Genomic DNA, 13,272 nt, shown 5'->3' on the forward strand with positions numbered 1-13,272 from the left:
CCCTCAATTTTTATTTTATTCCCGCGTTTTTTTTATTATAATATAAAAACGTATCGTTTCGATTTTACCAAATGAATTGAAATTAATACAGGTTGTTTACTTTATCGTTTTTATTTATTATTTATTTTTTTTAATAAAATTCCAGGCATACATTTCTTTCGTCAAAGTTCGTTTCTTACCGAATACGCCTTCGTTCTTTTTCGGGTGGTGCATCCATTTCTCTTCAATTTTTCTTCATTCTGTTCGTTGCGGTTGGTATAGTAGGACGGGAAGTGGAGTACTGTCATACAGCTCTCGCGATGTTCGTATTAATGTGTTAAATTTCAATTTCAATTGTTTTTGTGTATGAAAAAGTGATTTAGAGTGTTATGTGAGCAAGCATTACGATGGCTCACGTAGGATCTACGTTACCAGGTAAGTGATTTTTTTTCAAACACATCTGTATATTACTTTCATGTTTCACCCCCTCGAAAGGGTGTATTGATGATATCAAAAGTCATTTGCATGCTATAATGGTTATACTACATTGAAAAAACCTTGTGGCGTGGTAATTTCGTTTTATTTGCAAAATTTTCATTTAGAAATTTGCAAATTACCAAAATAAGCCAACGTCTGGGGTTGTAATATTGTTAAGAATTACGATACTAGAGCGACCCACCCTGTGCAGCTCAAATAGGCACTAACATGATTATGATTCCGTTTCTGCTCATTGTTGCAAAATTATTATTCTTCTGTGATAATAACCATGCTTCTTTTGAATAATAGGTACAAATAAAAATAATTTTAAATTGTCCATCGTATATCAGTTTAATTATTCGGTTGTTTATGCGCATTGTTGTTATTTAATGACCGATTATTGCAATTGTTTTAATTACTACATACATAACTTATGGTAATAAAAATCCAAGTATGCTCCTATTGTAAAATTGATGGTTGCTAATTAGTAATAAATTTGTTTACTAGGATGTAATGCAATCTGTAATTATTTATTTATATACTGTCTAATAACATGTCTAACATTCTTTTTGTAACGTTTTTATTTGCTATTATTTTTTTCAATAAAACGTTTTACAATTACATTTTTTTTAGACTCTTTTGCATTAGCCATCAGGAACATGTAATATTATACATAAATATACTCCTGGTAGACATGCAAATGTTGATTATTATTGACAGTGTTGTAAAATATGTGTATCTTTTAAGATTATAGCCTCAGGCTTTCATATAAAATTTAATACCCACGAACCCTAGCTGATTTTGCTATTGAGATTTAGTTCAACGGTACCTGTCATAAATATTAACATCTATTAAATTTCCCGTTTCTTTAAAATTTTAATATGTTATACAGTTTTGTGTGTTGATTAAGTTGAATTTGTTTTATCCTACCGTAACCTGACTTCTGACCCTAATGTTAGGTTAGGTTAAGGTTTTTAGAGTGCCATTATTTTCTCCTCGTCCTAAGGGTCTTCTGCAGGGAGTGGGTTTGCTGGTCCCGTACTCCTCCTCCTGTAGGTTTTGTATGTACCTGAAATCGAAGGTGAACATATTAATCGAAACATTTACCGCTTTAGTTATTCATTATATGTATACACTAGAGCAGCGGTTCCCAATTTTTCTTTTCTACGGAACCCTTAATGACTTGCCTCTTTTTTTTGTGGAATCCCATCTGATAAAGGTTTTATGTCTAACAATAAGACCCCTGATACCTTATTGTATACCTGCTGAACTCGAAAACTTTATTGTACGTATGCAGGGGCGCAACAACGTTACAGTTTGACTGGGTGCTCCCATCATAATACTATAAATGACTAAAAAAAATGTATTGAATTAAAATACTTGAGAAGATCGAGTTTGGCTGCTCATTTACGAGCTTGAACGATTTGAATCGAACTTTCAAATTGGGTTACTATCTGAATCGACTGGAATTAACTGGGTGCCCAACCCAATCGAGTGGGTGCCCAGGCACCCGTGGACCCCCTTGTTGCGCCCCCTATACGTATGTATGTAAAATACACATTTTTACATTATTATATTATTATTAGTGCTGGTTTATTTTCTTTTTTTTCGGTATTATTATCAGGTACCCGGCCTGATCCTAAAAAAAGTTCGGATCCAAACTAGGTTCCCGGCTCATTTCAACATGGTTTTCAATTTGCTTTTAGGGTTTGGTTTGTACAAACACAATATTGACATATCGACAGTGTGATTAATACGAAGCAATTTTAAAATGTCCACCATATTTTTAATTACCTACATTTCTTCTCATATTGTCATTTTAATGAAAAACGCATTGTTTTTCAGTTTTCTTTTAACGAACTGTATGTAGAGTACTTTTACCGTATTTTTCCTTTCTGAAAGCTTCCAAGTGACCTATCATACTTTATTGTTTTCTCCATCAGCCTTCCTGCTTCAAGAGACAGTTCAAAGAACAAACTGCTTCGTTTCATGTAGGTAATACTTACTATACATACCTATGTGACTGTTGAAAAGAACTCATTCTGTTGTTTTCTTTCATGTGATGTTCAACTAGAAAATTTTTATTTTGCGAACTTCACAACTTCAATATATTTTGTATGAGCGTCTGCCTTTTTTACTTGCTTAATTCCTGCAAACTTAAATTTGAAATACCTTTTCTGGATTGCTCTTTTTAGTTAACGTTATAAAAAGTAGAAATGTTTTCTACTTTTCTACATAGTCGCGTTTGAAGTCTTTCTGTGGTTGAAATATTAGGATTTGGTTTTGCAATAATTAATAAAGGAAAGTAAACGGTTGTATAAGGAGATTAACTAGGTCAGCAAATGCAGTTGGTTTTGTGCTTGTATCTAATATCTGTATACAGGGTGTCGTCAAACCACCTTGTAAACTATAGAATATTGCGTTCAAAAAAGTTCAATAGCAAATATAGTTTATCCTACAGGTATTTCTATCAGAATTGGTACACCACGTTCCACATTTATAAAAAAAAAATTTGAGGTCATTTGAAAATATTTTGGTTGTAATTGATTGTATCTGCATTTTAAAGTTTTAAAAAATATTTTTAAGTATTTCAAATTTTATTGGATGATAACTCCATCATTTCATATTCAGCCTTACGATTATGTACGGCATGTATTTCCAGGTTTCCATAAACCTGGAATATAATGTATTTTCGTGATAGCAGATCACATGTTCAACCCATGCATCTAAATATATTAACAATTTGTAGGTAATTTGTGGTGAACGAATTAACTTTGTAAACCCTGTAGATCTTGAGAAACAGAAGGATCTTTTGGTGAAATATATGCTGGCATGTCATTTATAATATTCGGTTCATATTTTGTAAATAATTTGTAGTGAAAAATTAATTTTTTAAAGCTTATAGATCCTGAGAAATTGGATTGTTTGCTTTGCTATTAGCTTGGTATCATGCTAGAGGATCGCATATTCGTTTGAGAAAAAATTCATGTTCGGATTGGTTTTATGTTTTTCAGCTAATTTGTAAATAAAATAATTTTATAGAATTTATTAGACAGGTACCGCGAATCAGGCTGCCTTTGGCAGTGATTTTTAACAGTAAAACAAATACAAGTGGGTAAAAACTAAAAGCTAATGATTTTTAATATTTATTTAAAAATTGATAAGATTTTTAAACAAGAAAATTATTCTTTTTGTTGACAAGTCTGTATAAATTGTGCAGGGAAACTTATAAATTAATTATGTAATTCCACCGACGTTTCGACAAGACTTTTTCAAGGTTGTAATATATTTGTTAAAAATTAATATATGTTAATTTCTACTTTCTAGTTCCTAAGGGTACAATTACTTAGCTAATAAATTATATTATACAAGAAAAAGAAATAAAATTCGAAAGTCTCTTAATATAATTTATTATCTAAGTAATCAAATAAGTATTGTACCCCTAGGAGTTAGATAGTATAAACTAATATGTTGTACTTATAACAAATATATTACAGTTTTGAAAAAGACTTATATCGGAAGGCGAAACGCCAGTGGAATTACATAATTAATAATTGACATTTCACCCTTCCCAGCAGCTTTTAATTAAAAATACCTAAATGTACCTGTCTAGAAAGAAAGATATACATATTATGTAAAAGGATATTTTCAAGGTGGGATATTTTTGTCAAGGATATTTTGATTGTTTATATAATAAAAAAGGATAATTACAACCGCCACCAAATTACAGAAAGATGATGGGAGGCTTCCGTGACTAGATCACATAGGGTGGTTGCGACAATATTAAAAAATGTTTTAACATAGTTTTGTGGGTGCCCCTATTTTGTGTAGTCGCTGGGCACCAGCCCCTAATACCCTTATTCAAAACCGACCCTGTTGTATTTGATATCAATTACGAATTGACTAACCAACAATTTTTCTTTGTTAATTTTGGAGTAACATTTTTTTTTTTTTTGTTAATTTCAGAGAGTGAAGTACGCACACCTTTATTCTGTACATATAATTGCCCTTTAATAAATGAGCTTTTATTTTAAGAAGTAGTAGCAAATCTTTTGTGAACAAATAAACGATCAGGTAACTTTATACGAAACACCTGTTCCACAGGATTAAGGTGACTTTCATTTGGTCCCTTTTGAAGATATCCGATACCCCTGTTTGTCTTCGTTATGCAGTGCATTAAAAGTTCTTCTTGTATCAGACCCGACCCGAGGCTGCCATACAAACTTGTAGAAATAGAGAATAAGTTCCCCCCCAAAAATCAGTTCCAAAAACGTATAATTACAATTAAGAAGTTATTTTTTTTGTAATTAACTGTTTTAAAATGTTTCCCTTTACTTGTACTATAAAAAATTACTTCTTGCCAAATTTCATTTCAAGTAGCTACCCTAGAGGCTTTGATTCCCTTGGAGAGTGTCAAAATATGCGGCATGATGTGTTGACTGTGTTTGATTTTATCATAACTCATGCGTTCCTTAGGCAGACAAACAGACAGACAAGAAAGTGATCCTATAAGGGTCCCGTTTTTCTTTTTGAGGTACGGAACCCTAAAAAGAATAAGCTCTTTATCGAGTTTGTTAAAGATTACGATCGGAGGAAGTATTATAATATGTATTTATTTTAGTACCTCTACTACCTCAGTATTTTAAATAGTTTTATGTTATTTAAACGATGAAAAATAGTTTCGATTTGGCAAAAATTTTAAAAGCATGGAAGGTGTACAACAAAGTGCAGCAGATGGTGATCGACACGTGCATGGGACCATCGTCTCTCCAATCTGCAGCTGCTGTCTTTATGCACGCAGGGACGGCTTAAAGGAGTTTAAGGGGCGCTAAGGTAGCATTAATGTAGACCTGGTTAGAACTTTGGTGCTTTGCGCTTGAAAGTGTGCTTCCAATCCTTTTGTCGTTAACCTAAGTTAAGGTCAGTCCTGGATGCAGGTTTATTAGTTAGAACTTTTTCTTGTAACTGATTATTTCGCATCTGGTCCTATTTCAGTAGGTATTTTGTAAAATTGTTTTCATTAAATTACCCACATAATATAGGGTTGTTCGGAAAGTCATTTCGTTTTTTTTTGTGGAAATGAAAGACAGTTTTCGTATAATAAACAAATACTTTATTAAATTATATATTGACCGTTCTGGTCCAACACCTTTTGCCATCTTTCTGGTAGTAGCATAATTCCACGCTCATAAAATTTTTGGTCTTTGCTGGCAAAAAACTGATCGAGGAGGTTTTTGACCTCCTCATTTGAGGTGAAGGTTTTACCGTCTAAAAAATTTTGGAGTGACCGGAACAAATAATAATCCGATGGTGCCAGGTCTGGAGAATATGGTGGGTGTAGCATTGTATCCCATTCAAGCTGTAAAAGCTTTTGGCGAGTGACCAAACTTGTGTGAGGTCTCGCGTTGTCTTGGTGAAACACTACACCTTTCCTGTTGATTAGTTCTGACCTTTTCTGTTGAAGTGCATCATTCAGTTTGTCCAGCTGATGACAGTAGACTTCCGAATTAATCGTTGTGTTATCCGGTAAAAGCTCAAAAAAAACGATTCCTTTAAAATCCCACCAAACAGACAGCATCACCTTTTTTTGGTGAATATCGGCTTTGGAAATGGTTTGAGCCGGTTCAACTTTTTTGTTCCATGACCTCTTGCGTTTGACGTTGTTGTATACAACCCATTTTTCGTCCCCAGTGATGATACGCTTCAAAAACGGATTATTTTCCTGACGTTTGAGAAGCGAATCGCAGACGTCAATGCGGCGACACAGATTTCTCTCTGTGAGAACATGGGGAACCCATACATCGAGCTTCAAGGATAATCCCAGGCATTTCAAGTAGTCATAAACTGTTGAATTTGATAAATTTAACCTCAATCCGATCTCACGTGTTGTTATTCGCTGGTTCACATCAACTAATGCCTTTATCACGTCTTTATCAGCTTCAACCGGCCTTCCGAAACGTTGTGCATTTTCGACATCAAAATTGCCGGATCGAAATTTAGCGAACCAGTTCTGGCACTGGCGTACTGTCAACACACCTTCTCCATACACATCAGTCAATTTCTTTCTGGCTTGAACAGCATTTTTACCCTTTGTGTAGTAAAACAGTAAGATATGTCGAAAATGCTGCTTATCGCTCTCCATATTTAAAAGGGCACCAACCAAAAACTACTGCGTAGAATTAATTGGAATTTTTCACACACAAGCCTTGATATATGAGCTCTCAAAGCATATAAAAATTATACGGCTTAAATGTGAAGTTGGGTACAAAAGAATACAATTAAATCCTGTGTCGGGAAAAAACGAAATGACTTTCCGAACAACCCGATACATACCAAGCACCTGCTAATCTCCTATAAATTTAATTTTTTTATTTTCAATAGTTTTGAAGAAAATTAATTTTGAAGTTAACTGTTATATTTCCTATATATTTCCATATAACCTTATATTTCCGATAAAAATAGAAGGTAAAAGTTTAATATCTATTTTACGGATTATTTATAATCACCAGGAGGGACATTTGGGGTAGATGATTCCTATTAATTATTGCATACAAAGTGGGGTGGGGGGTATCAAAACCTTTTAGATCGACTAATACATTCCATACAATTATCTTAATGTGTATGTGACATGAACTGTCAGCAAGAATTCTAACTCTGTTTATTTTATTGATGGGATGTTATGACATTTTTTCGGCATTTAATAAAAGAAGTTGTTGAAGCTTCTGCGGGTAAGAAGTGACGTTGTTTTCGAATATTATCACTATCACGGTATCATAAATGTCAACTTTAATTGAATTAGTGACGTATAAATGCTTTTATAGCGTTACACATTCAATTAGTTTGCCTTGTCACAAATTATTTGGTTTTCTCTTTTCGACGAGTGTTAACTTGATTATAATTACGGTGAAGGATCAGAAAATTATGTTATTGTAAAACAACAGCATCAACATTATAAACATCTGACGCATAGATTAGCAACAAAATGGTAAATGTACAATCCTTCAGTGACAAATTATAGCCCTCACAGTATGTCTCCATGGCATTTCTATCTCGAGATGCGCTATGTGTAGTGCCAGCTTGCAGTACTCCAGTCGTTTTTTGATGGTCAACTAAAGGATAAGATTAGTGACAAAATTGGTAACAGAACCATTTTTCAGCGACAAATTATAGCCCTCACAGTATGTCTCCTTAGCATTTCTATTTAGAGATACGCTATGTGTAGCGTCAGCTTCCAGCCCTTTAATCGTTTTCTGGTGGTGAACTAAAAGATTAGATTAATAACAAAATCTGTAAAAGTACCATCTTTTAATGACAAATTATAGCTCTCACGGTATGACTTCATAGCATTTCTATTTCAATATGCGCTATGTGTAGTGCCGGGTTGCAGCACTCCAGTCGTTTTTTCATGGTCAACTAAAGGGTAAGATTAGTGACAAAATCGGTAACAGTACCATCTTTCAGCGACAAATTAAAGCCCTCACAGTATGTCTCCATAGCATTTCTGTTTCTGTCATCATCATGGGGTCGTCAGTCCTAAGACTGGTTGGATACGTACCTCCACTCCTTAGCTAAACTTCGCATTTCCCTAAAACTAGAACAACCCACATCCTTAACTATTTGCAAACAGTAATCTAATCTAGGTCTACCTCTACCACTCCTAACTCCTGTTTCTGCCTCTAATATGTCTCTGACTAGCCTTCATGCTTGAGAAGGTGTTCTACCAACCTATCTCGCCTATTTTTTATTGACTTCCATAGAGTCCTCTGTTCTCCTATTCTTTTTAATACCTCTTCATTTCTAACCTTTTCTACCCACGATAATCTCATCATTCGCCTATAACACCACATTTCGAAGGCTTCTAACCTTTTCTTTTCCGCAGCGCCCACTGTCCATGTTTCGCACCCGTACAACGCCGCACTCCAAACATACACCTTTAACAACCTTTTTCGAATTTCTAAATTAACCGTTCGCGAGCATAGAAGTGACTTCTTTTTATTATAGGTGACACGACCCTGCGCTATCCTCTGCTTTATATCTAAAATCAGCCACTTCTTCTAATTTTTCGTCTCCTATCTTTATATTCGCTCTTTCCCTACTTTTTCTTCCCCTGCATACCAGTATTTTAGTTTCACTTTTATTTATTTTCATACAGTACTGATGTCAGTAGTGCTTCCATTTTATTTAAAGCTATCTCTAACTCCTTCTTGCTAGATGCTAATACTGCTATATCATCTGCAAATCTAACCATACCGATCTTTTGTCCCAGTATATCTATCCCTACAGTGGTACTGTCTTTAATGATGTTGATGGCGTCTTCGATGTATAGATTAAAAAGTATCGGTGACAATGTGCATCCCTGTCTGACTCCCTTCCTAATATTTACCTCTCTCCGTTGCATCCCTAGCTCTATAACTGCCTGTTGCTCTTTATACAAAGTAAGTATCACTGTTCTATCTTTGTAATTCATCCCTACATTTTTAAGTATATTTAACATCTTGTCCCATTTAACATTGTCAAAAGCTCTTTCTAAATCTACCAATCCTATGTACGCACTCTTTCCTTTTTCTATCGTTTTCTCTATTGATACCCGTAAAGCTAGAATGGCCTCCCGCGTTCCTCTATTTCTTCTGAATTTAAATTGACCTTCCCCTAATAGTTCTTCCGCCTTTTTTCCATCCTCCTCTGTACAATTCTAGTTAAGATTTTTGACGCATGCTGTTTCTGATACTGAATATTTTTAAATTTTACTTTTGTCGAGTTAAGTTAATGTTCAGGGTGGGCCAAAACTTTCCTTGACCTTCCCGAAGCCCACCCGTGCGTCCTTTCCTATAGTTAACGTTATTAGTAGAAACTTTAAAATTGGTATGTAATTGATTTTGCTTGGAAATCCAAAATTAACTTTTGAAGAAAGTAGGTAAGTATGTACATTATTTTTATCCACAATTTTTTACCGTTTTCTTATAGTATTTGTTAGTTATTGTTCTTTTGGTATATATATATGTACTACATACATTGATTATTTAGCTGAAATTATGATAGAATAAGAAAGAATAGATAAGAATTGCGGAAGTTGGTGATTTTTATATGGCGTAATCGCGTAAATTGAGGTCAGTTGTTTCCTTTTAGCGTTGGCAATAACCTTGGTTCCCAATTTCCTAAACGAAAAATTGGCCACGTCGAAAGCATTTGTTATGCGTTTGTATTATTAGGTAATTTACGTCTATGTCTGTATGTATGTATAGGTATGGCCAGGTCAGTTCAGTAAATAGTGATTTTATCTACGACTTCCTTGACTTGGAAAACTGAATGAAAACAATGAGAGTGAAATAAATGAATGGGAGATCGATGAGGGCGAATTTACTCAATGAACATTATATTCGTTTATTAAACAAAAGAAAATAACGTTTAACTGGCTAGTGGAAATTCTTTTCATCTGAAAACTTATCTGTCTTCATTTTTCTATTAGTTGCAAAATAATTTATACTATTATTAATTATATTTCTGTTAAGCTATAGATACTATCAAACGGAATAATATATTTTTTATTATGCGGTATTGAAAACGCGTCTGTAATAATCTTGCAAATCATATAATTACCTGTTAGGAATTTTATCCAAATCATTAAAGAATCAAGATATCAGAGAATTTCGAAATGTTCCTTGGAAATCCCAGAAATTCAGAACCTAGTTGTAATTTTAAGGCAAACAATAAAATTCAGTTCAATATGTTGTACAAAATAATCTTTGTGTTATTGTGTTACTGATACATTCACATAGGTATTTCTAAAAAATGTTTACAATCTCGTATAATGTTCAAAATTTCTCCATTTTGGAGGGTGCGTGGGTTTGCGGAAGAATAAGTGAAAATGTATTGGAATGTTCTGGAATTTTTCTACCGTGTTTCTCGAATGTCTAGAAATCTAAGACCTAAGGTAGAATGTTCTAAAGTGACCGGAAGAATCGAGAACGTTCCTAGAAATTCCAAGACCATATTGTGATGTGAGTGGTGGGACCGGCTTCTGGCACTATATATATATGTATTAGTACATTTTCCTAATATGTTTTTATGAGGGTTCTAAAAAATGTTTGAAATCTCATAATGTTCGATATTTCTCCAATTTGATATATGTGAATTGGCTACCGGCTTCCGAACAAACACGTTTAAAATACATCAGAATGTACTCGAATGTTCTTTATTGTTTCTAGAATGATCCTCAGCTATTTACTGGGACGAACTGTACCGGAAACGTCGAGAATTATTATACCTATACATATAAGTGGTAGCAATCACTTCTGATACATATGTATTAGGGCACTTCATGTGCAAAAATTGTTCAGAATCTCTGTTTAGAATATTCTTGGATGCTTCTAGGCTCTTAGTTCGGGAACCATTATATATGTGTGGCGGAAGTGGGCTTTGACACTAAATGTAAATTAGGACAATTTCATATATTTCTACGAAGGTGTCCTAAAAATTCTTTGGAATCTCCCATAATATTCGAGATTTGACCAATTTAGAGTGTGTGCGAGTTTGCGGGTCAACCACCGCCCACTAAACACTCGTTTGGAATAAGTGAGGATATATATACATACTAGAATGTTCTTGAATGCTTGTAGAGTGGTCCTCAGCCGAAATATTCTCGAATGCCTAGTTTTGTCTTCAAGTAGAATGTTCGGAAATATGTGAGCGGTACGACTGGGTTCTGACACTAAATTAGAGCATTTTTATATATTTCGACCAAAATGTCCTAAAACATATTTGAAATCTACAATATATGAGATATGCCCCGAACTGGTGTGCGTTTAGGTTTGTTAGTTGACCACCTAACATCAGTTTAGAATAAATGAGAATGTGAACCCATCAAAGCGGGTTTTAAAATATTTCAGTCTGGCGCCTCCACCGAAATCCTGTTTTTTTTTATTAATTTCAAAATGTCGTTGGTATTTTTTTTATGAAATACTTTTTAAATAAGCGTAAATAAAATTGAATTCCACCTGACGAATCATGATAACGTCAAAAGTTTTCGACGTTTCGTTTCCTGCCTTCGGTAAGCAGTTCAGCAACAAGTTCCTGAAGACTTCCCTTGTGATAGGAGACAAAAAGCGAATACTCAAGCAGATTTCATTAATAAGACACGGTTAGAATCCGGAAATCCAGTTTCTTTATAGCCTAATTATATTGCTTTTGTGTGTTTTTTTCCATAATTTTTAAACTTTGCGTCATTATAACTAAACTACCGGAAGGTCAACTTATTTGTTATTTTTTTCAAATTCAGAACAAAAACATTTATAAATTTTTATTTTTTGAAAATTTTTGACTATTAGTTTTTTTAGAGGACTCTATGGAAGACAATAAAAAATAGGCGAGATAGGTTGGTAGGACACCTTCTCATGCATGAAGGTCTAGTCAGAGACATATTAGAGGCAGAAACAGGAGTTAGGAGGAGTAGAGGTAGGCCTAGATTAGATTACTCTTCGCAAATAGTTAAGGATGTGGGCTGTTCTAGTTTTAGGGAAATGCGAATTTTAGCTCAGGATAGGAAAGAGTGGAGGTACGTGTCCAACCAGTCTTAGGACTGATGACCTTATGATGATGATGATAGTTTTTTTATTGTAATTAATCAACTGGTACAACCACTACATATAGCATATAATCTCAATATTAATGAGTGAAACTTTAATTAAGTTTATCTCGAATTAGAGGAGGTCAATCGACTTCAAATTTTAAGGATAATTGTATTATAATATCCTCAATGAATATACTAAAATTCAGAATTTTCTGACGTTATGCCCATCGTACGACTACCTTAAGAAACACTCGGTAAGCACCACAGTTAGGATCCATCACACCCAAGAATAAGGCCATCACCAACAAAACTTAACAGTAAAGCAACTTCACTTTGTTCAATATCCAAACATCAGGAACACTGTAGTTATCCACAAAGTAATAGGCCTAAACACAAAATATTTTAAAAATGTTCCTTTGTTTTGTACACTTCATGACTACACCCTGTATAATGAATGTGTGTTGTGATTAATTGGTAATTGATTTTTTTCTTGGGATTTGTTTTTCGTAAACCAATAAGTGATACATCAACGGGACTTAAATAATACGTATTCTTAATAGAAGTATCGGCGTGGAAGAACCATTAAGATTAAATCAGTGACCGGTCTATTTCCAAAACATTTTCAGTTGTTCCTTTGTTTTTAAGACAATAATTCTACTCGTTGTTGGGTAAACAGGGTTTTTTCTCAGCCGTTTAATTTTACGACACAAGACAGGTGCCGAATCGATTTTGTTTTCATGACGAAAGTGGAATTTTTTATCGGATACCAATTCAACAGTCTTTATTTCGTTTCAGAATGTTCCATTCCAGAAGATGGGGTGCCAGACATGACCCGTTTGTCACAATTAAACGAGGACACAGTCAACAGGAATCTCAAAGTACGATACGGCAAGGACAGAATATATGTATCCTTTTTATTCCTTATTTTGTAGCTATGTGTTAATCCTGGTCATTAGAAAGGTAAGAAAAAATATTGGTTCCTTTTTAAAATTTATTGAAACAGTATAAAAACGGATTAGAGACGTTTAGGAATAATATGAAAATTTTTCGTAGGTATAGGTAGTTTAGAATGACATGAACTTTAAGGTTCGTAAAAGGCGGGCCTTATCATATTCAACATTGATTCAGTTGTTAACTATTTGTCTCGCAATGCAACCAGAGGTAACACTCCAGATCAACTATAAACAGTATCTGTCAATGTTTTTAAGAAGCAAAAGTGTATTAAATCAATGAACAAGCAGAATTTTATC

At 34.0% G+C, this 13,272-nt stretch overlaps 1 protein-coding gene across 1 annotated transcript; it reads left to right on the top strand.

The window, feature by feature from the left end:
- The first annotated feature begins 251 nt into the window (after positions 1–251).
- On the top strand, positions 252–13,038 carry LOC112904446 (myosin-2 heavy chain-like). Its single transcript, XM_025974517.1, has 2 exons — positions 252–414; positions 12,818–13,038. The coding sequence occupies exons 1-2, from the start codon at positions 387–389 to the stop codon at positions 12,952–12,954; spliced, it is 165 nt and encodes a 54-aa protein (XP_025830302.1). The 5' UTR covers positions 252–386; the 3' UTR covers positions 12,955–13,038.
- The last annotated feature ends 234 nt before the right edge of the window (positions 13,039–13,272 follow it).

Source organism: Agrilus planipennis, unplaced genomic scaffold (genome assembly GCF_000699045.2).
Source record: "Agrilus planipennis isolate EAB-ADULT unplaced genomic scaffold, Apla_2.0 scaffold44, whole genome shotgun sequence".
NCBI lineage: Eukaryota > Metazoa > Arthropoda > Insecta > Coleoptera > Buprestidae > Agrilus > Agrilus planipennis.

Coding starts and splice junctions, on each gene's coding strand:
- LOC112904446 (XM_025974517.1), top strand. CDS start 387: ATGGCTCACGTAGGATCTACGTTACCAG. Junction 415..12,817: donor CGTAGGATCTACGTTACCAG/GTAAGTGATTTT, acceptor ATTTCGTTTCAG/AATGTTCCATTCCAGAAGAT.